The sequence below is a fragment of the Gigantopelta aegis genome, chromosome 2 (genome assembly GCF_016097555.1).
Source record: "Gigantopelta aegis isolate Gae_Host chromosome 2, Gae_host_genome, whole genome shotgun sequence".
Taxonomy (NCBI): Eukaryota; Metazoa; Mollusca; class Gastropoda; order Neomphalida; family Peltospiridae; genus Gigantopelta; species Gigantopelta aegis.
Window position 1 is genome coordinate 20,107,130 of NC_054700.1, and position 23,535 is coordinate 20,130,664.

At 37.0% G+C, this 23,535-nt stretch overlaps 1 protein-coding gene across 1 annotated transcript; it reads right to left on the reverse strand.

Annotated features, from left to right (window-relative positions):
* Positions 1-2,918: 2,918 nt before the first annotated feature.
* LOC121377361 (epidermal growth factor-like protein 7) lies at positions 2,919-21,612 on the reverse strand. The gene is made up of 5 exons (XM_041505336.1): positions 21,509-21,612; positions 11,254-11,322; positions 5,270-5,373; positions 3,707-3,815; positions 2,919-3,102 (listed from the first exon to the last, which is right to left on the reverse strand). The coding sequence occupies exons 1-4, from the start codon at positions 21,574-21,576 to the stop codon at positions 3,715-3,717; spliced, it is 342 nt and encodes a 113-aa protein (XP_041361270.1). The 5' UTR covers positions 21,577-21,612; the 3' UTR covers positions 2,919-3,102; positions 3,707-3,714.
* Between the last annotated feature and the right edge of the window lie 1,923 nt (positions 21,613-23,535).

A 23,535-nucleotide genomic window follows, 5' to 3' on the forward strand; every position in this document is an offset into this window, starting at 1 on the left:
CTCCTTGCCCTGGGTGTATTTTCAAAGCTCTCTTAGCGCTACGATTACGTAAAACTCTTTTAAGTGATGACGTTATATATCAAATTACGTTGTGACGTCATCAGTTACGACAATTTAATGATTCTTAGCTCTAAGATAGCTTCGAAAATCTGGCCCCAGCTGGTGCAGTGGGTCAGCAGTGCTCCACCACTTGCGTTATAACGGTCGTGGTATGTGCTATCACATCTGTGGAATGGTGCATAATCGGAAAGAGTAGCCCATGTGGCGACAGCAGTTTTCCTTTTTCACTCTCAGATTAGTCCTTAACCATATGTGACGCAATATAACCGTAAATAAAAATGTGTTGAGTGCGTCGTTAAATAAAACATTTTTTTCTTTCTTTTTTCCTTTTAACTGCACACACCGACAATTATGTAATGAGCCAATTAACTAGTGCCGGGAAGTAGATATTCGTAATTGGTAAACACCAAGTTGTTCTACTACATAGAATTAAGGTTACAAGTTTATATACTTCCCGGGCCGTAACCGTTTAAACTCTCTTGACGTGTCGTTAAGTATATGTATATTGGTTTCGTTTCGTTTCCTTTCGAATTTCTTCCGTGTCCACCATTCTTCAATTTGAAATGGCTTTAAGGTGGAGAAGCGTCCAAGATTTTACGAAAACAAAAAGAAATATAATTTCTCTGATGCTATGATTATCCGTCTTTTAGGGTCCATTCACATTAATGCTGAATGCGGTACGGCTACACCAAATCAAATACAATATTGGCAGTGTCACGAACGATAGAACATACGATCCAGACCGCACACATCTAGTGTGAACGGTGTCACTGGAATTGGGGTATTTTTGTATTTGATAGCCGCGACGCGACACATCCAGTGCGAACGAGTCCTGACCGTTTCGCAGCTGTGAGCGAGAAAGGTTAATTTAAACATTTGTGTCAAGTAGTCTACAATTCACAGTATCTAAAATAACAAAAACTGTGGTGAAATGACAATAAAAAACAAAACGCACAAAAACAATTTAACCATTGTCGTATTCTCAAGGATAGACTTTGCTAGCCGCAAATTTGTCAACGATCTGGACATGTTTTGTTTTGTATTGTTATTTGTAGGGTGTGTATCGGGGTGGGGGGGGGGGGGGTGGGGGGGGTGTTTCTTTTGCTTATTTTATTTGTTTATTGTTTAATTTGTTTAGTTTTTTGTTGTGTTGTGTTGGTTTTTTGGGTTGTTTGTTTTGTCTCATGTACACATGAAAACAAACATAAGAAAGAGGTCATATAAGGTTCAGTATCTGAGATCCTCGAACTATAGGTGTTTTCATTTTAATGTAAAGGAAAACAGTATTGTAGTAGCAATATGCATTTTTCAACAAACAGAGTCTAAATCCCCAAGACAACAATTGTTATGTATACTGCAGACTGTATATGTTCCTTTTGTCATTGTGCAGCGTCCCGAATGTATATAAATTACACCTGTTCTTGTCTGAGGTACACCGACGTCATTACAGTGTTATTCAATACCTCATCCCATGGTTCCAAGTATGAAGGACGTCCGGATCAACACAAAGAATATGATTGTGTTTTCGTATTAGAGCAATTCATAGCTTTAAGTATGTTATAGCTGCACTGTATAATGTAGACTTCTCAACAACAAGACAGGGCCGTAGCTAGGATATTTTGTTTGGGGGGGGGGGGGGGGGGCAACTGAGTAGTTAATAGTCTAAAACTCCTTAAACAGTTAAAAAGATAATTTTCTTTAAGTTTCTATAATGCTTTCCTTGCCCCCATGCTAGCTACGGCCCTGCAAGACCATACATAACGGTCCCACGATAAATCCGTTCTACGACTTTCAAAAAAACCAAACAAAAAAAACAAGCCCAGTAGTTTGCAACCAGGAAGATATCCTTTTTAAAAGGTAAAAAACGCATGCTATGACAGTTGGGGGTGATTTCTATAGTCGAGTACACTGGACTGGGGGGATTTCGCGAGTTGTTGCTTAATTGTCATATTAAACTCATACATACACCATCTTGTAAAAAAGGACTCTTTGGCCATGTGCGAAACAATCTTTTTGAGGGTTCAGTCAGCTAAATAGGAGATCATGAGTTTTTCGAGAATTAGTGATATATGCTTCAAATTACTAATATGTTTATGGATCATTTCAATAAATGTTCAGCAACGGGTCTTTATATTTAATATGCCTTAAAAAAGAATAACATACACCACGGCTATTAATATAGGGCAATTCTACTTAAAGGGGGCGGAACGTAGCCCAGTGGTAAAGCGTTCGCTTGATACGCGGTCGGTCTAGGATCGATCCCGTCTGTGGATCCATTGGCGATTTTTCGTTCATGGCATTGCTCCACAACTGGTGTAACAAAGGCCGTGGTATGTACTATCCTGTCTGTGGGATGGTGTATATAAAAGATCCCTTGCTGCCTATGAAGTGGCGACAGCGGGTTTCCTCTCTCAATATCATTCTGTAAGTATGACCAAGTTCGTAATCTATGGAAAGAAGTAAAATAATGGATACAATGTAAAACAGGAACTAAAGTCAACTTAGCAAAGATAATGTCTTATTTGACATAACTAACAACTGTTTATAGAAATTTACTAAGCATAAAATCAGCTTTAACAGACATCCGAATTGACACACCTAATACTCTGAAATGTTTTACAGACATATAACTAAAATTATTTGAGGGTCAAGTACTTTTGATATTGCCATTCTAACATTTGAGAATTGTTTACAAATTGACATATTTAATCTTCTAATAAAACGAATAACTTATTTCTACAAATTAGGTGGTTTCTTTCTTATATTTAGTACATTTGCTAAATATAGGATAACTTCAAGTAAATTGGACGTTAGAACTGACAATATATAGTATTGCTGGATAAAAATAAAACAATTACTGAGAATATAAGTGAGATTTCATTTCGTAATCTACAAACTAACAAAAATACACAAGACACTGCGGTTTTTCAAAGTTCATATCGTTGTATATAAGTGCCAGGGGATCCATGCATTTCACCACGCCCCTTTTTATCTAACTTGGACTCTGGCTAGATATCCAGGTCCAGAGTCATTTTGAAGTTTCTGTAAAAAAAAATAAATACCGAAATATAATGTACACAATTTCAGTTTTATATTAATTTATGTTATTTTAAAATGTGTAAATTAAAAATGTCTGTTTTGCATGTAAATGACCTAAATTAAAGGTTTTATTGCGATAAGGTACAACATTATGTTGTAATACATTTCTCTAATATGTATACTTTCTATTTTGTTAAGTATATATACTCAACGCCAAGCGGGTTTTTTTGTGTTGGGGTTGTTGTTTTTTTTGGTTCAAATTGTTTTCTTTGAATACATCTAATCATAGGTAACCTGAACATTTCTCTAGAATGTAGCCACGTGGTTTAACGGTAGTTTGCATGCAAAACACGGAATTCATTCGACATTCGTAAAATTTAGACTTTCGGTGGAAATTATTTTTTATTTTTTTATTTTTATTTTTTTATTATTGCCAAACATTAGGGGGTTATGTTACATTAGTACTGGTATAATAATACATGTTAGTAATGCTGGCTGATATCATAGCGTATCTCTTAACATTTTTACTAATGTGTATTCACACATCTTGTCACTTGCAATATGAAATGGCAGTTCAGACTGTGGGAGTAATTATTATTGTGTCTACCTTTTGTCTCATTGTCCATCACATCTGTATCCGTCACGACCAGAGGGACATTTACAGTGACCAGGCCTATCACAGACTCCTCCGTTTCTGCAGTTTGGACGACAGATGGCTGCAACATTGACAAAGATCATTCACTAGTCAGTCGTATCCACGTTCGGCTCAAGTGAACCAAACGCAAAAATGCACAAAGAGACATGTCTAGTACTCTGAGCATTTCGCAAGTGAAAAACACTAAATGTAAATCCCACTATATGCGCTGGGAGAGAAGTAAGACCTTCTAAAGGTAAAAGAATATGTTAGAATAACAGATATGTTAGAATAACATGTACTTTCAAGTACATAAGTTATCTGCATTTCCATCACGAACGTTCTACAAATGGTTTCTGAGTGTCTGTCATACATAAATTTGAAAGGCTTTCAGGACTTAAAGCATAGCTTAAGAAAATGAAAAATAAAAAGTTCGAGACAAATATTCCTTTAGACGATTCACCGGTTCAACGAAAACTTTGCTCTGTGGCGAAAGGATCGAAATTATACCGGAAGTGCCAATAACAGTTATATGAAAGTGGAAGTATCATTTTCCTTCAGATCTCAGTTCGTCCAAAATAAAGCGATTTCAGACAACACGTGATGTAAAATTAAGTTGGTTTCAATATAGAATATTACACAGAACTCTGACTACCAATATACTTTTGTTTACAAACTGACAGCAAGTCGTGTACTTAATGTCATGACAGCAAATAATCTATTAAACACCTCTTGTTTTAACGTAATGGGGTTCAGAATGTTTGGAATAAATTTTTTCAAACTAGCTACTAAAGTCTTGTATTCATATATTTAACCTACAGCTCTCCATCGATCGCAAAGAAAACATTAAAACAGATAGCATTTTTTATTTTAAAAATACTTTTAGCCAAATTTGTTATTTATAAATCCAAAATGCAAAGGAATGAAATACATATTACCTATTTCAAGATCGAAGTTAAACAAATATGCAAATAGAAGAAGAATAAATTTTAGCAAAACATATTATTAACAAATTATTCAACAAGTGGTCATTGTACCGTTCTCTGTTTGAAGTTATATAGCATTATTCTTTATTTTTATCGTCACGTTTCTGGTGGTCCACGTAACTTGTGACGCGAAGAGAGACATTTATATTATACAGTATATTATACTGTATTGTATTGTTAAAGGGACATTCCTGAGTCGTCTTTGTATTAAGGGACTTCGAAAAAATAAATCACATGAAAAACAGTGCACACACAGCTGATAACATATTACTTTCATTGTAGGTATACTATCGGTTGCCTTCAATATTTGCTGTTACTATGTATGCGTTCCCTTACTTCTTCCTATGTATATGTAACACGATTCAGATATATATGTTGTACATAATATCTTTAAAGTTTTGAACTTTTGAACTGGTAAGATGTTATTTGGCATAATGCTACTTACAATAGTAATAGTATTAATAAAATTTCTTACACCCCTATAAATGTTTTTTTAAATATATTTTTGTGTCCTATTCATTACTTGTAAATTAATATAAACCCGTCTTACCTACAACGCAGTTTGTTGGATTTCCTGGGGTCCCTTTCCAACCACTACAGCAGTACGGGACGTATCTATATCGTTCTACTCTTCTATAGGTCCAATTAGTACAACTGGTATAAAAAAAAACACATTCAACATAGCGTTTAATACGATGATCAATGAACTAATGTAATTATAAATATATAAACCATAGGCCTGCATACATACCACACCGTACATATGTAGTTGACCCTCCTGACCCGTGGGTGGCAATGGCTGGTAGCTGCATATTGATTACTAGTGCATAATAGTAACAGTTTTTTAAAGATTTGGATGGCACTGGGTTTTATGAGTAATATTGATATGTGCATATTTTGTTCTTGGAAAATTCATCTATAGAGGCTGTTTCAAGGTGAGTTTCTTCTGAATACGATTTTTATATCAACGAGTGATGTGTGAACTGCGGGGCATCTGGATTAGAGCTAAAAATATCTTGAGATAAAAAATAGATTTAGTACCTCACTAACATACAACTTACTAATAATGGTATCATGGTTAGTATATTTTTAAAGCTATAATAATATTAATTTATATTGATGTATTATCATGCACTGGAACTTTGTACAGGTATTGTACAGAAACATTGAACATCCTGCATAGAAAAATGAATTTGAATGTAAAAATGTATTCATATTTCAGTTATTTAGAATTGAACGTTAATTGCACATACAGAATGAGTATAAACTAATACGAATGGAATCACAATTAGCACTGTATTTCGATAGCAGGGTCCTGCCTGAGCTTGTCAGAATAATAGGAAATCCTGATTTATATTTGTTAATATCCCAGTATATCTACATTTTCTTAATTTTTAAAAAATAATTCAGAGCCGAAACGACTCGACTGAAACGACCTGGGGTAAAGGTACTCGCAGAGTAAACAAGGGCGAAATAACCAATATCGGCTTTCCCCAGTCGTAGTCGATCCTTTAGTTGATAGCCTTCTTCCCATACAAACACTGGTGTTATTACAAATATATTTTTGAGCGGCAATGATGTATTTGGAACGTCCTTTTTTAGTACCAAATTGAGAAAGTTTTAACGCAATTGTTTCGTCACAGTGGTGCTTGAATGCCGGCTGATAAAAATAAACTACTTTTTCAAATTCTAAAATTATGAATGAAACAAGTATATATGCTTTAGAGAGGGCTCTCATACACTATGCTATGAGTGAAAATACAGTTTTCACACATCACGAGTTGACATATAATCTTACTCGAAAAAACCCCACCATGAAATGATATATTTATTAATTATTATATACATATTTCTTAATTTTTGACAGTATATTTCGCTTTTTGTTAATTTCCTTCGCTTATTCTATTGGAAAACACGTGAAGCCACAATATATTTGTTCCGGTGGAAATTTTGGTTTCTGTAGATCTATATATTTCCTTGCTATGTATATAATCAACATGTTTATTTAACAAAACATACTAACGTTTAATTCTAAAGCACGTTTTAGCTACTTCATGCCTGGTTTCTGACCTTTTTTCAGAAGTGACTATATACACGCTGGCTATGTGTGTGTGTATATATATATATATATATATATATATATATATATATATATATATATATATATATATATATATATATATATATACTTAACTCCAAAAGAAACGCGAATACGTAGATTGGAGGTTTTGAGTGCACTCATTGAAATACGTCCCAAAGTTCTTAAAATAATCGTTTCTATGAAAAACTTAAACAATTCGTAAAGATGAGATTTCATGTTATTGACATGTTAAAAATCGAGGTCGCATTGTCATTTGAAATGTCAAGGCCATGGCGCTTCTTCAATGGCGTCACATGCCACTCAAACATGTCCACTAATAGCGGGTGTGTCCGCCATTGCTGGCCATGACCGCCGCACACCTCCTACCCATGGAGAGGAAGAGGTTCCTGATGAAGGCCCTGGGCACGTTGTTGTAGGTGTCCACGACGGCCTGGCGGAGCTGCTGCTGTGTCACCACGGGAGCAGGGCGTTGGTTCATCATGCGCTGAACCTCGTCCCACAAGTGCTCGATGGGGTTCAGATCCGGGCTTAAAGCTGGCCAGTCCATTGTGATGATGTTGTGCTGTGCCAGGAATGCCTGGGTGGCCCGTGCCATGTGTGGCCTGGCGTTGTCGTGCTGGTAAACCATCTGACGGTGACCCGCGAAAAAAGGCACCACCACAGGCGTGAGCACTTCGTCGATGTAGCGCTGTGCTGTGACGCCCCTGCCGCGTCCTCGGCCGTTGTTGTCGAAGATGACAGGTTGTACACGACGTCCCCAGGATATGGCACCCCACAGCATGACGGAAGGCCCTCCCCAACGGTCCCTCTCCATAACACACGCATCTGTGAAGCGCTCACCTCGACGCCTCCACACCCTCATACGACCGTCGGCCCTATCTAAGCAGTAGCGGCTTTCGTCGGAGAAGACGATGTTCTGCCACTGTCGGTTCCGCCACTGTCGATGCAGAACAGCCCAGTTGTGTCGTGCAAGGCGGTGTCGCTGTGTGAGACGTTGTCCAATGTACGGTCGACGACAGTTCAGATGGATGGCGATCAGACGACGTCGTACCGTGGTGTAGGAAACGGGGCGGTTGTGGGTTCCCACTGTCTGCCGGGCTGTTGTGGTGGCTGGTACGAACCGATCACGCATGTGAGTTCGGACGATGTAACGGTCCTGGCGCTGTGACGTCACTCTGGGACGGCCGCTACGTGGACGGTCGACGACGTTGTTGTTCTGTAGAAATCGGTCTATGAGACGGTAGATTGTCGAGACATGGACACCGAAAGCACGTGCAACCTGCCTGGCATCCATTCCGGCCTCCAAATTCCCCAAAGCTCTATGTCTGGAATCAGCGTTAAGTCGTGGCATCGTTGTATCGCTACTCGTAAAATGAGTTGAACATTGCTGTCTGGCGTTTCTTTTATACCCAGGCCTGGTAGTGTTTCACGTGCAATTCGCATCTTTCATGATCCACCCGTTTTGCATTCCAGATCGATTTTGGTCATCAATTTCAGCACGTGCGTGACGTCACACTGTACTCGTTTTTTTCATGCGTTATGTGGAATTGGATACGCTGACAAGATGGCTATTGGTCAACTTAATCGATTTGTACATAGTTTATTCAAATGTGGGTTTTTTAATATTTTAAAATTTTCGCGTTTCTTTTGGAGTTAAGTATATATATACATATACATATACATATATATATATATATATATATATATATATATATATATATATATATATAAAGAATTTAAGGGTCAGACGATATTTTCGACATTATTTTCTGAATGTAATTTATATTAGCTAGACCATAATGTAACGCATGGTATTGTTCCATTTTGACGAAAGTGGGTCTAAGCAACCCATAAATGAATTAAAATCCACTGTCATTGACACTGTCGACTAGTTCTAATGGCGAAAACATGCTTACATTTGTACGTAAATTAGGGCGAAAGCGAAAGGTCTGCTAAGTGCCCATAACTTGCTTTTTCACAAAGCGCTTCATTTGCACGCTTTGCATGTGTATTCCATGTTCCCAATGCTGAATTTCCGTATAATTGGAGCTTGCGTTCGTGTACGGTGCACACTCCAAATTCGACAATGGTACGACGTCAACTGACTATCGAAGATCGAGGAAGGGCTATTGCTTGGCTTCAGGATGGCAATACGCAAAGAAATGTTGCGCTGAGACTTGGTGTCAGTCAGAGTGTCGTTGGCCGACTGTGGCAACGGTACCAAGCAACGAATTCTGTTCGAAATCGTCCACTTCGGGAAGACCCGAAGCACTACAAATAGAGAGGACCGCTACTACATATCAATATGGCTCTACGTCAACGCACAACCACTGCACGCCGATTACGTGACAATCTGCGGACTGCGACTGGAACTCGAGTGTCTGATCAAACCATACGCAATCGTCTGAGAGCCAATAATCTACGCTGCCATCGCCAGGCTGTTCGACCACCACTCCTACCACGTCACAGAACGGCCAGACGTCACTGGTGCACACTTCATCTGCGGTGGCAACGTGTTCAGTGGGGTCGAGTGATGTTCACTGATGAGTCCAGGTTTAGTCTCCAGTTCAATGACGGTCGGGTTCGTGTCTACAGTCGTCCTGGGGAGCGCTTCGCTGACGTTAACGTTAGACAACGTCACCGGTTCGGTGGTGGCAGCGTCATGGTGTGGGGCGGCATCTCTATCCACCACAGGACCCCCCTCTGTGTGGTGGATGGCAATCTGAATGGAATCCGCTATCTGAATGAGATTATCCGGCCGTTGGTTCTCCCAGGCCTTCAGCAGATTGGCGGCGGGGCAGTTCTGCAGGATGACAATGCCAGACCCCACCGCGCCAGGGTGGTAACGGACTTTCTCAGACAACAAGGTATCGCCAGGATGGATTGGCCAGCATATTCGCCTGACTTGGCCCCAATAGAGCACGCCTGGGACGAATTAGGCAGGAGAGTTCGGGATTACCATGCCCCTCCGGCCAACCTTCATGATCTGGGTCTACTTCTTATGGCAGAGTGGCAGGCCATTCCCCAAGAGTTCTTCAGACGTCTGATCAACAGCATGAGGCAACGATGTGTCGAGTGTATTCGCGCCAGGGGTGGATTCACACACTATTAAACGAATGTTCTAATGTGTAAAATCCATGTTTGACAACCTTCAACTTTGACAGCATGTCATGTGACTTTCTTGTATACAGTGACGTTTGTGGGTTTTTGTAAATATGGAACAATAAATTAAATTTTTGGTGTAGTTTACATCATCAATCTAATACACTCTGAAACTTATTTGGTTATAAATTTTTGACCCTTAAATTCTTTTGAGTAGTATATATATATATATATATATATATATATATATATATATATATATATATATATTGTTTTACATATGCATAGTTGCAATAAAAATAGGGAAATAATACACTAATACAAAATAAATCGTATATCCATAGACAAAATAAAAACGTTGTTGCTAAACTTTATGAAATCTCAGCTAACGTATATTTTACTTTAACAATCGGCTTACATTTAAATCCTTAATTTAATCGATGTGTAAAATAACTAAATGTATTTATATCATGACGCAAGTGTGAGTATATTTATGTTTAGCATTGTTAATAGTACTTTAGGAATATCTAACCTGATGTAGAACGTAAAACAAACAAGCTTACCATTTCAAAGCGCTCATAAAGGTAAGCAACGACGATTTGGCGTATTAGTACTCATAGTACCTCATTGTTTTCAACTATTGAAGTATTTAATGGACAGCTTTCATGTTTAGTACCTTGTACATTTTAAAAATACATATCCAGAATAATGTGGTGATAATCAGAACTAATTTAGAGGGCTTCTGGTTATTTTTAAAGTAGCTGGCATACCAATTCAACAAGTAATACTGTTGCGAATACACACCTCTTAGCTAACTGAATTTGAAAACAGAGAAAGTTCATTGATATTTTGAATTTGGACAAGTTGTTGTACTTGATTATAAGTGATGATTATCCTCAAGGATGACATTCATAATACAACACCCGAGCCTTTCAATGCACTCCCTTTATATCATGGCGACGAACATGATCCGAGTGTAAGGTTATTTTTAATGTTAACTTTATAATAAACACAACATGTTTTTCCACGTTGTAATCAAATATCACGAAATAACATTACGTATGTTTACGTATGTAATCATAGAGGGGATGGGGTTCGGAATTACTGTGGAAATTTTGCTCTTCACTATTTATATAATATGCATATAGGAAATGGGTATTTAGAAACATTGTGAAAAAAGATGTCGTTTCTGTATATATATAGCATAAATAGTGGGGCTGTTTTCACGGAATGCATTATAAAAAGTAGGTGGCTTTGGATGTGGCTAACATTCTTTACCATACCTGTTTTTATCTAGACTTCAGAACTGCTGAACTAAACAAATTACTTACCCAAACCACGTCTTGTATGCACATACTCTTACTGTGACAAAATCACTTTCTCTCCGATAACACACATGCCTGCAAAAATGAAATGATACGAAACGTATAAAATTCAGAACGAAACATCTCTTCGTATACTACTAAGTGAATTATATATACATAGATGCATACATACATACATACACACACATACTATTATCCTGTTCAATTATTTTGACCCAAAGTTTTTTGCAAATGTTACGTTTATTTCCTATTCGATATTTGTTTTCTTTGCATTTACATGAAAACAAACCCAAACCCCGACAGGTTTTATATACAAATCATCATATAAAATGCACGAAGTTGACTTAATTCCACTTTTTAAAAATCTCTGTGTGTTCGGAATGCACGTTATTTCTCCTATAAATAACTAAGGTCATTTGCATATCAAAAGCATCATTCTATAGTGCGTTTCAAACTAATGTTCGATTCTATCGTCCTATCCGCTCAAATCGTAGTATGACCTATATTTAAGAAAATATCTGTAAACATGAAGCAGGCTCGGATTCAGGTGGGGAGTTCAAGTGACAAAACCTCAGTTTGAAAAAACAATATGTATCAAATATTATAATTATATTGTGGAATACACAAGCACGCGCGCTGAAGGGAGAGACATACATACAGAGAGAGAGAGAGAGAGAGAGAGAGAGAGAGAGAGAGAGAGAGAGAGAGAGAGAGAGAGAGACGTCATTTATGTAACGACGCACTCAACATATTTTAATCTATGGTTATATGGTTATAGGGAGAGAGAGAGAGAAGAATATGGTATGCATGCGATTGGTGGAGGTGTGACCCTCTGCACAACCCCAACCCCACTTAAGGCTTCTTTTGTATATGGAGCGGGACGTAGCTCAGAGGTAAAGCGTTCGCTCATGGTAGGTCGACTGATCGATCCCACATGGTGGACCCATTGGGTTGTGTCTAGTTCCAGCCTGTGCACCACAACTGATGTATAAAGGTTGTGGTATGTGCTATCCTGTCTATGGGATGGTGCATATAAAACGTCCCTTATTGCTTATCAAAATTGCTTATCGGAAACAGTGGCCCATGTGGCGGTAGCGAGTTTCTTTCTCACTGTCATAATGCTCCTTAACCGTTTTGTCTGACGCCACATAAACGTATATCAAATGCGTTGAGTGTGTCGTTAAATAAACATTTCTCTCGTATGTATGTGTAGTCTATATGCATTTCTAGTCGATTAGTTTATAGGTTGTTATGTTGTTTGATAGTGAATGATATGGAAATAAATTGTTTTTGGTGTTAAAGAGTTCATGCATACATTAAAGTAATACTCCTGATGGGTAAGGAGAAATAACTTAATCAGTCGACAAACTCATTTCTTCATCACTATCTTCGTTAAGGGGGACTATCACAGGGGGTATTTTATTTCTTATAAAACTATTTTGTTTTCTAAAATCTTCTTCGATCTTTATTACATGTTTAATTGCGTCAGATAAGCGTGTAGGTGTGACAGAGTTCAATGCATGTGCAAGTTCTCTCCGCACCGTGGTCATTTTACCATCATTATGACGAGCTATGTGCCCTTTGACTTGACTCCAGATCAGTTCTATCGGATTGAGTTCAGAATGTCTTGGCGGCAGTCTTAGACACAAGTGCCCATGGCGTTCAGCAATATCATCAGTAACAAATTGCTGTGCACATTTGTTACTTTTCACAATTTCATAAAGAACTGGCTTTGTCATGTTACTCTCAAAAGGTATATTTTTGTTTCGTAGCCACGACTGAATTTCTTCCTTTTTAGCGTTTAGTGCAGGACATCGTGTAATCTCAGTTAATTTGTTGTGGTAGCTTGCGTTATCCATGACGATAACAGAAGGTTCTGGTAGAGAAGGCATAAGTTGTTCTTCAAACCATTTGATGAAATTGTCATGATTCATCTCACCATGATAGTCTCCGTCTGTGTTTTTTAGCCTCAAAGATCAATTCACAGCCATCTATCAATCCATATTTATCACAGCCAGCATGACAAATAATAAGTCTTTTTCCCTTCCCAGTCACCGAACAGAGTTTAGGAACTCTATCAGCAGCGTCTGATTTCGGCAGGTGATTGGCGGTACTTGTGCCCGGGTGGATATCTGTCCAGTGGTGGGATGTTGTGTGGTTGACATTCACCCAGGTCTCATCTTGATACACGATTAAATACCCCTGTTCTCGTAAACTGGATATTGCATGGAGATAAGACAGTCTCCTGTCTGATATATTGGCGTCCTCAAAAATCACTTTTCCGGTTGTAGACATATGTTGGTATTTAAAATCGAGGTCATGGAGTGTTCTTCGTAAAGTTGATATGGATATGTTGATTCCACATTCCTCCCTTAAAGCCACGTTAATCTTATGTAATGTAGGTAATTCGCCCTCTCTATAAAATCTGTATACTCGTCGTCTAATAACATCTTTATCAAATAAATCGATGAGTTTTCGGTCGCGTTTTTTAACAGTGATTTCTGTGCTCGGATTCGTAGAGCTTAGATTTTTCACAGTTCTTTTTACTGTTGAAACCGAAACTTTAAGTGCAGCGGCAACTCGATCGACAATTCGATAAGAAGCATACCTAGGTCTACCGCGCTGATATTCATCTTCACAATAATCGAAAACGTTCTTAATACACGATTTTACATCAACTGAAGTGTTTTTCGATTTACCCATATTTTTCCTCAAATAACAATAACAAGAATGTCGACTAATACATTTTCAATGAATTTATATACCCTACCTAACTTGTATTTTACGTGGTTTACACATTGCTACAATAGCACGTGCAGTCATAGATCGAAATAATGATGTTATTGACCAAGCAATGCTATCGTATTTTGGACATTCAGGGCTGTGTCTGCGGGATGAAAAAGTGGTTGAACCCATACGAGTCCGAACAATAGCCCTTTGGTTTTTCGCATTACAAATGTAACACCCCACCCCCAAACCCCAGCCCCTAGCACCACCATAAATACTATATATATATATATGAGTTCCCAATTTAGAGGCAAATTAAATAACATTTTTATTATTATTTGATGTTGGTGGCCTTTGACATTTTATCCCCCCCCCCCCCCCCCCCCCCCCCCCCCCGGTCTTCTGGGTCCGGCCCTGCATTACATTTATTTATAAATTTGGAAAGCACATTCCTGCGGTGTGTGAGGTGATTTGTGTTTATTACTGTGCTACACTTCAGTTGTGTTAGGTTAGGTATGGTATGCTAATATATAATTGATATAATAAAATAAAAATACATAATACATTAGCTAAATTGATTAAATATAATGCACCTACAAGAAAGGGTTACATTTTCTGTTTGTTTACATCTATGTTTAATGGAAAGATTAGACAATGCTGTTACACACTGCAAAACAATAATAACCTTGATTTAGTGAAACAAGCTATAATGGCCTTCACGTAGCCTCAGATCCCAATCTTTTGATATGCAAATGACCTTAGTTATTTATAGGAGAAATAACGTGCATTCCGAACACACAGAGATTTTTAAAAAGTGGAATTAAGTCAACTTCGTGCATTTTATATGATGATTTGTATATAAAACCTGTCGGGGTTTGGGTTTGTTTTCATGTAAATGCAAAAAAAACAAATATCGAATAGGAAATAAATGTAACATTTGCAAAAAACTTTGGGTCTAAATAATTGAACAGGATAATAGTATATACATAATATCATATCATATCATATCATATTATATCATATATCATATCATATCATATCATATCATATCATATCATATCATATCATATATCATATATATTAGCTAGCATATCCAGTGTAATTAAAGTATGTGATATATTTCAGATCACATACTTTCAGAATTTGATAACTTTACAAATTAGATGTAAATTAATCGAGGTTACGGCACTGTTATTGACATTTAAGGAAATGTACTACGGTGACACTACATAATAGACGTATGTATTCATGGTCATCATTCAAAAACATCTAAATAGCAAAGGTACAATGAAAGCTGGCCAGCGTTCAGAAAACAAAACACGTTAAGCACTAGTTTATTGTTATGTAAATATATCCAAAATGACGATATTCAAGTTTGACGTCATTTCCATTAAAAAAAACCCACAAAAACAAATAAACACTGCGTAACATATTCTTATGCCATTTGAATATCTAGTAATGGCAGACTGGAATTAAAGTTGCATGTACAGCTTAAAAAACATTGTATTAAGACTGAGATTATATGATAAAGAGATTATTACCCTAGTGTGTTTCGGTATTATCAGTATCATATATCAGAGGCTCGCATAATACAATTTTTATTCCTAATATATGTTACTGACGATACTGAAAAACACTCTGGTAATAACCTTTATATATAGTATAGCATAGCATGGCATGGCATGGCATGGCATGGCATGGCATGGCATGACATGACATGACTATATACTGTGCTATGCTATGCTATGCTATGCTATGCTATGCTATGCCATGCCATGCCATGCCATGCCATGCCATGCCATGCCATGCCATGCTATGCTATGCTATGCTATGCTATGCTATGCTATGCTATGCTATGCTATGCTATGCCATAATAAGTAGCATACCCACTGTAATCAAAGTATGTTATGTTTTTCAGATCACAAACTTTCATAATTTGATAACTTTGCAAAGTAGATGCAAAATACGTCTAAATTAATTCGGTCACGGTGACATTTATATAAACGTACTACGGTGGGATTCCATAACTAAAGTGTGCATCCATAGGCATCCAACAAAAACACTTCAATAGAATGTTTATATTGAAAGTTGTTCAGCATTCTTAGAAAACCAAAACGAAACAAAAACACACAAAAAACCGCAACGTTATATGATAGTTTAGATATCCAAAATGACGTTGCTTAACTTTGACGTCATTTCCATTCAAAAAGAAAAATGTTTCGGTTTAGTATCAGTTTTTAGATCTATCCGGTCACAACTCTAGAAGAATTTTGAAACGTCCAATTTAAATTTTATATCCAATTTAATAAAAAATTAAGACAAGATTGATTGTTAAATTTTCAATATTAAATATCTATTTAGAATTTCTAAATTTAATAGAAATTCACAAAATCAACATGTCCAGTATTAGACAGTGAAGACTGTCTCAGAGATTAAGTATACATGTACTCAGTTTCAGAACTATCAACTCAAAACTGTAGGTGAAGATAAACTTTAAAACTTCTATGTTAAAAAAAATAACTATTTCTAAAATATCTATTTACTAGTTTGTAAAAATTCCCCGTGTGAATCATAGTACAACATTTGAGAGCTATCCGTTCAAAACTCTAAAACTAGCAAAAGTTTACTACTACTACTACTACTACTACTATTATTACTACCACTACTAATACTACTATTATTACTACTACTCAAATAATATTAATTCAAAATTATTAAATTCACAAAATATATCTCTATTAGTTTGCAAAGGCTTACCCTGAGAATAGTTATATTGAGTTTCAGAACAATCCTATCAAACCTCGAGACGTTTCAATGGAAATTTATATTTAGAATTTTAAAATTTAACAACAATTCACAATAAATTTAAAAAGTAACAAATATCTCACTAACGTTTGTGACGACTGTCCCTGATAATTATTTTATCGAGTTCTTGAACTATCCAATCAAACCTCCAGGAGACAACATACTTTAAAATTCTTAAAGTTAATTTGTTATTTATATTTTTTAAATTAATAAAAATTCAAACTTTTCAAAATACAATTTATAAATACATATATTTTAAAGAAAATATTAATTCACACGTAATTGTGAACTGAGGTTCTAAACTATCAAATCAAAACTCTAGGAGAAGACTTTTAAATTTCAAATGTTAAATTTCTAGTTATATTAATTAAACAGAAATATTTCTCTATTGGTTGATGACGTGTGCTCCAGAGGATTATTCTACCAGAGCAATCCAATCACTAACTCTAGGTGGAGTTTAATTTATTATTTTTAGTTTTAGTTTAATCAAAATTTTAATTTTCTGAAATATGTCTCTATTGTTGGTGGATGGTGCTCCATTACCAAACTGTGTAGTATGCGACCTAGTGGTGTCGTTAAAGAAAACAAACACATTTTTAGTATGCAATATATCACTTGACTATACTGAAACGTGTTCTTAATTACTGGACAAAATATAACTTTCCGTAAAGACTGAGTTATTGTAATGTCATTCCACTGCATTCATCACTAACTAACATACATATGTTTCTTAACTTTGGCGGAGCTCGGTTTATTTACGTTTGGCAAACTCGATATATATTAAGTGGACACACACACACACACACACACACACACACACACACACACACACACATTTTCGTGTTTAGAATGGCTCTAATGTGTTTTGGTCCGCCTAATGTTTGCATAGTAACCCAAACTGGATGTCATCTCATAATACTTGAAGTTTGAGTTACTACACTAGAAGCACAACGGATATACACACACAATAAAATTCTAAAAAACACAAGTAATTTAGTATGTAATTTAAATCTATTTGTCGGAAATATCTCACAATGGCAGCAAACTCAGAATAGTTCATTCAAGGTTCAATCCCACTGACCCGACCACATACATATAACCCAGCCATCTAGGACAGGGTTTAGTGAGAGACAAGTTGGCGAATGGTTTTACATCCCTCTGTCGTGTCCATCTAGGATCGGGTTTAGTGAGAGACAAGTCAGTGAGTGGTCTTACATCCCTCTGTCGTGTCCATCTAGGACGGGGTTTAGTGAGAGACAAGTCAGCGAGTGGTCTTACACCCCTCTGTCGTGTCCATCTAGGACGGGGTTTAGTACGAGACAAGTCAGCGAGTGGTCTTACACCCCTCTGTCGTGTCCATCTAGGACGGGGTTTAGTGAGAGACAAGTCAGCGAGTGGTCTTACACCCCTCTGTCGTGTCCATCTAGGACGGGGTTTAGTGAGAGACAAGTCAGCGAGTGGTCTTACACCCCTCTGTCGTGTCCATCTAGGACGGGGTTTAGTGAGAGACAAGTCAGCGAGTGGTCTTACACCCCTCTGTCGCGTCCATTTAGGACCGGGTTTAGTAAGAGACAAGTCAGTGTGTGGTCTAACACCCCTCTATGTCTTGTCTATCTAGGACGGGGTTTAGTGACAGACAAGTCAGCGAGTGGTCTTACACCCCTCTGTCGCGTCTATCTAGGACCGGGTTTAGTGAGAGACAAGTCAGCGAGTGGTATCAAACCCCTGTATGTGTTGTCTGTCTAGGACGGAGTTTAGTGAGAAACAAGTCAGCGAGTGGTCTAACACCCCTCTATATCTAGTCTGTCTAGGACGGGGTTTAGTAAGAGACAAGTCAGTGAGTGGCCTTACACCCCTCTGTCGTGTCTGTCTAGGACGGGGTTTAGTGAGAGACAAGTCAGCGAGTGGTATCAAACCCCTGTATGTGTTATCTGTCTAGGACGGGGTTTAGTGAGAGACAAGTCTGTGAGTGGTCTTACACCCCTCTATGTCTTGTCTAAGACGGGGTTTAGTAAGAAACAAGTCAGCGAGTGGCCTTACAGCCCTCTATATCTTGTCTGTCTAGGACGGGGTTTAGTAAGAGACAAGTCTGTGAGTGGTCTTACACCCCTCTATATCTTGTCTGTCTAGGACGGGGTTTAGTGAGAGACAAGTCAGCGAGTGGTCTTACACCCCTCTATATCTTGTCTGTCTAGGACGGGGTTTAGTAAGAGACAAGTCTGTGAGTGGTCTTACTCCCCTCTGTTTCTTGTCTAAGAGGGGGTTTAGTAAGAGACAAGTCAGCGAGTGGTCTTACACCCTCTATGTCTTGTCCGTCTCGTTAGGGTTAGGCATTTAGGCATTTATATAGACCTACAGCATGGGGGGCATTTATATAGACCTACAGCATGGGTGGCTAGTATTGAATACATAGTCTGATTGAAAAAGTGATAAAAAGAGAATAAACAGACACTTGTTGAATTACTACTATGGAGAACAATATATACATATATACATATATATATATATATATATATATATATATATATATATATATATATATATATATATATATATATATATATATATATATATATATATATATATATATATATATATATATATATATATATATATATATATATATATATATATATATATATATATATATATACATTGTGTATGCAAATTGTTTCAAATATTTTGTTTTAATGGAAAAAATTCAACTATGTAAATAGACAGCCAAAACTAGCAAAAAAACATTTACAACACAAAACCAAATTTAATAAACTCAAATGTAGTGGAATTCAAACTGAATAATTTTCACTGAATTAAAGAAAACTAAATTAACAGTCGCGTTTCTTTTGCTGCTCAGTGTACGTAAAATGAAAAATTATATCAAAATTAATCATCGGCTTTCCGATGTCAAACATTTAGTAATTCTGACATATAGTATTAGAGAGGAAACCCGCTGCATGGATCTTTCAAATGCAACACCCCACATACAGGATATAACATATCAATGTCTTTGATATGCCAATCTGAAACGAGAAATAGCCCAATGGTCCCACAAACGGGGATCGTTTCTAGACCGACGGCTCGTCAGGTGAGCGATTTATCACTAGACTACGTCCCACCCCAAAGATTATATCATATACATCTATGCTCGATATAGCTATGTCATGGTGTAATGGAGCCAGCACCCCGGATACGTAACCGCAGACCTACCTGGGACTGTATTATATTGTATTCACTGTGGGAACAACGCGAGCAAGCTACGGGAAAACAACCTAACGCAACGGACTTGGTGCATTGAATAAATTAAACGAAACCTGTACCAGACGCCATCAGTTCATGGACTTCTACAGTACACGACAACAGTGGGTACGAAATAATCACTTCAAAAATAATAATACAATACGTAAACCCAACTACATTACAATAAGGCAACGGATTTTCTTTTATTGCGCAGATCTAGACATCGATCCACCCCTAAGACGTTTGTACAGGACTTTTGAAACCATAACGTGAACCATGCATAACACACATAATCACCTACCACCACTACCACAAACAACAAAACGTTTGTTTAAAATGTGTTCTGTTTAACGACACCACTAGAGAACATTGATTAATTAATCATCGGCTATTGGATTTCAAACACCTAGTCATCAGAGGAAACACGCTACATTTGCAAGGGATATTTTATGTGTACTTTCCCACAGACAGGAAAGCACATACTACGGCCTTTGGCTAGTTGTGGTGCACTGGTTGGAAACAACAAGAATACCAACAACACGCACACGCACACACACACGCACACACACACACATGTCATGTAGTTGACAAATACACACGAAACTATGTCTGACTGAAACTGTGTCTATCTATAACCTATGATATTTTCTAAAGTACTCGGACTTTATTGTAATTTCACTGAATCCTGATGATTTGTTCTATTCGAACAGTATGGTTAGAGCAGAGCTTTGTGTTGGTACCTTCTGTTATTGGATATAGTATTCTGTAGAACATACTTTCAGGCGATCTCAAAATATTATGACGTATCTCTAGCATCAGGGCCCTTGCATGTACAACTTTAAAGTCCAGACTCAATCTCTAATGACGTCACACACATACAATATGTATGGCATTGTTATGGCATTAGTGTTTCAGACTCCATTAGCGTCTTGACTCTAGATTATAAAAGTTGTATAAGCACCAGACCTGATGTCTTGTGATTATTAATTGGATAATATAAATACAACTTACTATGAATTACTTTATATTAAAAGTTATAAAATATTTTTAACTAAAATGTATCAAGAAAAAAAAACCCAAACAAAATTAAAATAAATACAAAAATATATAATTAATCAGTAAAAGATGAATTATAAAACAACAACGAAATAGAAAACCACAAAACAAACCAAACCAAAAGTTAGAATAAGAATAATGATGTCGGGTGAGCGATTTCGGAAGTGTATTTAATAAAATATTACCTGTTCTCCTGTTAATTTGTGTTGCACTTACTTAATATTTGAAGTATATATTACGCACAAGATAAATGCTCGTTTGCAATCAATCAATCAATTAATTAATTACAAGGCACACCTGTTCTCCGGAAAAAAAAAGTTTTGGTAGTCCAAGAGAATATGCCTAGACAGGGATGTCTATAGCGTTTACTCAAGCCAACGACTTGAACTTACAGATGATAATTTAAACCGTGGAGTGTCAATAAAGCACAACTTACCCCGACCATCCATAGCACACGGTGACAAACGTAGCCAGAAAAAGAAGCGTCACAACGTTCGTGCCCATCTTGGTCTGGTGTAAACAGTCAAATCACTCTGGGTTGCACAAACCAAGAAGTAAATTAGCAAGGATTTGTGCTAGGTGTTGTAAGCGCACCGCTTTTGAGTACAAAGGGCCAATAGAAAACAGGTACACGATTCAGGAAGTGCATTGTGTATCTCGAAATAAAGTATACTATAAAAATACAGGGTTCTGGAACTATTAGTTGACAAAATATCTCAAGGTCATAGCATTAATGGATACTTTGTTAGCTTTAACTTACTCATAATGTTCTTCATACCAGTATGTCTTAAAATAAACTTGTGTACATAGGTTATAGTTTATATTTGTTCCATGGCTGTCTAAACTTGTTTGTTTTGTTGTTTTTATTTTACGAATACCTCAGTACACTGTTAAATTAGTCATTTAGTATGTATGAAGCACGGCAGTTGTGGTGGTTGAGACCAGTCCTAACGAACAGCAACTAGAGGTCACCATGCGCTTTCTCCCACCGACAGAACATCATATAGCATAGACCTTGATCTACCTCCCGTGGGGCACTGTTTGAAATGACTAGACACATCATAGTATGATAAACTCCTTTGGTTAGCACCGAAGAGATTCATCACATGGCCGCATGTTACCCATGCAGCAGACTTTGTATGCTTGGAAAAGATAATCTAATGCAAGTTTCCTGTCTGTACTGGAAAAACATCTCATCACACATGGCACTCAATAATTGTAAACACTCATCAGCAATCGGCGACCTTGCACAATGGTGATTTAGCTGTCTCCTGAAAAGAATGACCATCCACCTCATTTTGAGCTCTATTATATAGGTGTGCTGTGATGGTATCTAGCATTTTGATGGAATGCGATCATCTCAAACAAACTAGAAAAGATAAATTTTGTAATGGAAATGTGATGGAATTAGTCTAGGGAGTTATGTTCATTTTTTGAAAGTTAATAAAATTTTGGCCATATGTTCCCATGACCTACTTGAACTAGAAATCCATTGGTAGCATTTTTTCTGACCACTATCATGTCAGCCATCTTGAAATTCAACATGGCCGTCATTTTCATATAATTTCTTTATTAATCTCCACTCCCATTTATCATAGAAACATATTTTTGGGGTCTATTTAAACATATTATGTTAGTGAATTAAAATAAAAAATATTATTATTCATCTCACATGGCAACAATCTTGAAATTCATAATGGACGTCATTCCAAAAATAATTTTGGTGTCAGTTTACATCTATGAGCTCAGAAAATTGTTGTCTGATCTTGGCAGCCATCTTGAAATTCAAAATGGCTACCACTTTAATATATTTTGTTTTCAAATATCTCAACTCCCGGTTAACGTGGAAGCATACTTTTTGGTCAATGTACATTTCTGTATTCCATGCATTGGATGGTTTTCATTTATATAGTCACTGAACCATGAAAACAATCTTGAAATTCAATATGGCCGCCATTTTAATACATTTGTCTTATATCTTAATGGAGAAGCACAATTTTGTTGTCTAGATGTATATTTCAGTGGTCAATGAATCTAATTCTTTAGATTTATAGTCAAAATGGCAGCCATATGGAAATTCAAAATGTCCACCAAGGTAATGATTTGGCAAATACTTTTTCTCCTAGTCTACATACAAATGCAACTTTTGTGTTCATTAGTACATTTTTAGGTCAAATAAATAAAGAAAGAAAAAAATGTTTTATTTAATGACGCACTCAACACATTTTATTTACGGTTATATGGCGTCAGACATATGGTCAAGGACCACACAAATTTTGAGGGGAAACCCGCTGTTGCCACTACATGGGCTACTCTTTCCGATTAGCAGCAAGGGATCTTTTATTTGCGCTTCCCACAGGCAGGATAACACAAATCATGGCCTTTTTTTAACCAGTTATGGATCACTGGTCGGTGCAAGTGGTTTACACCTACCATTTAGCTTTGCGGAGCACTCACTCAGGG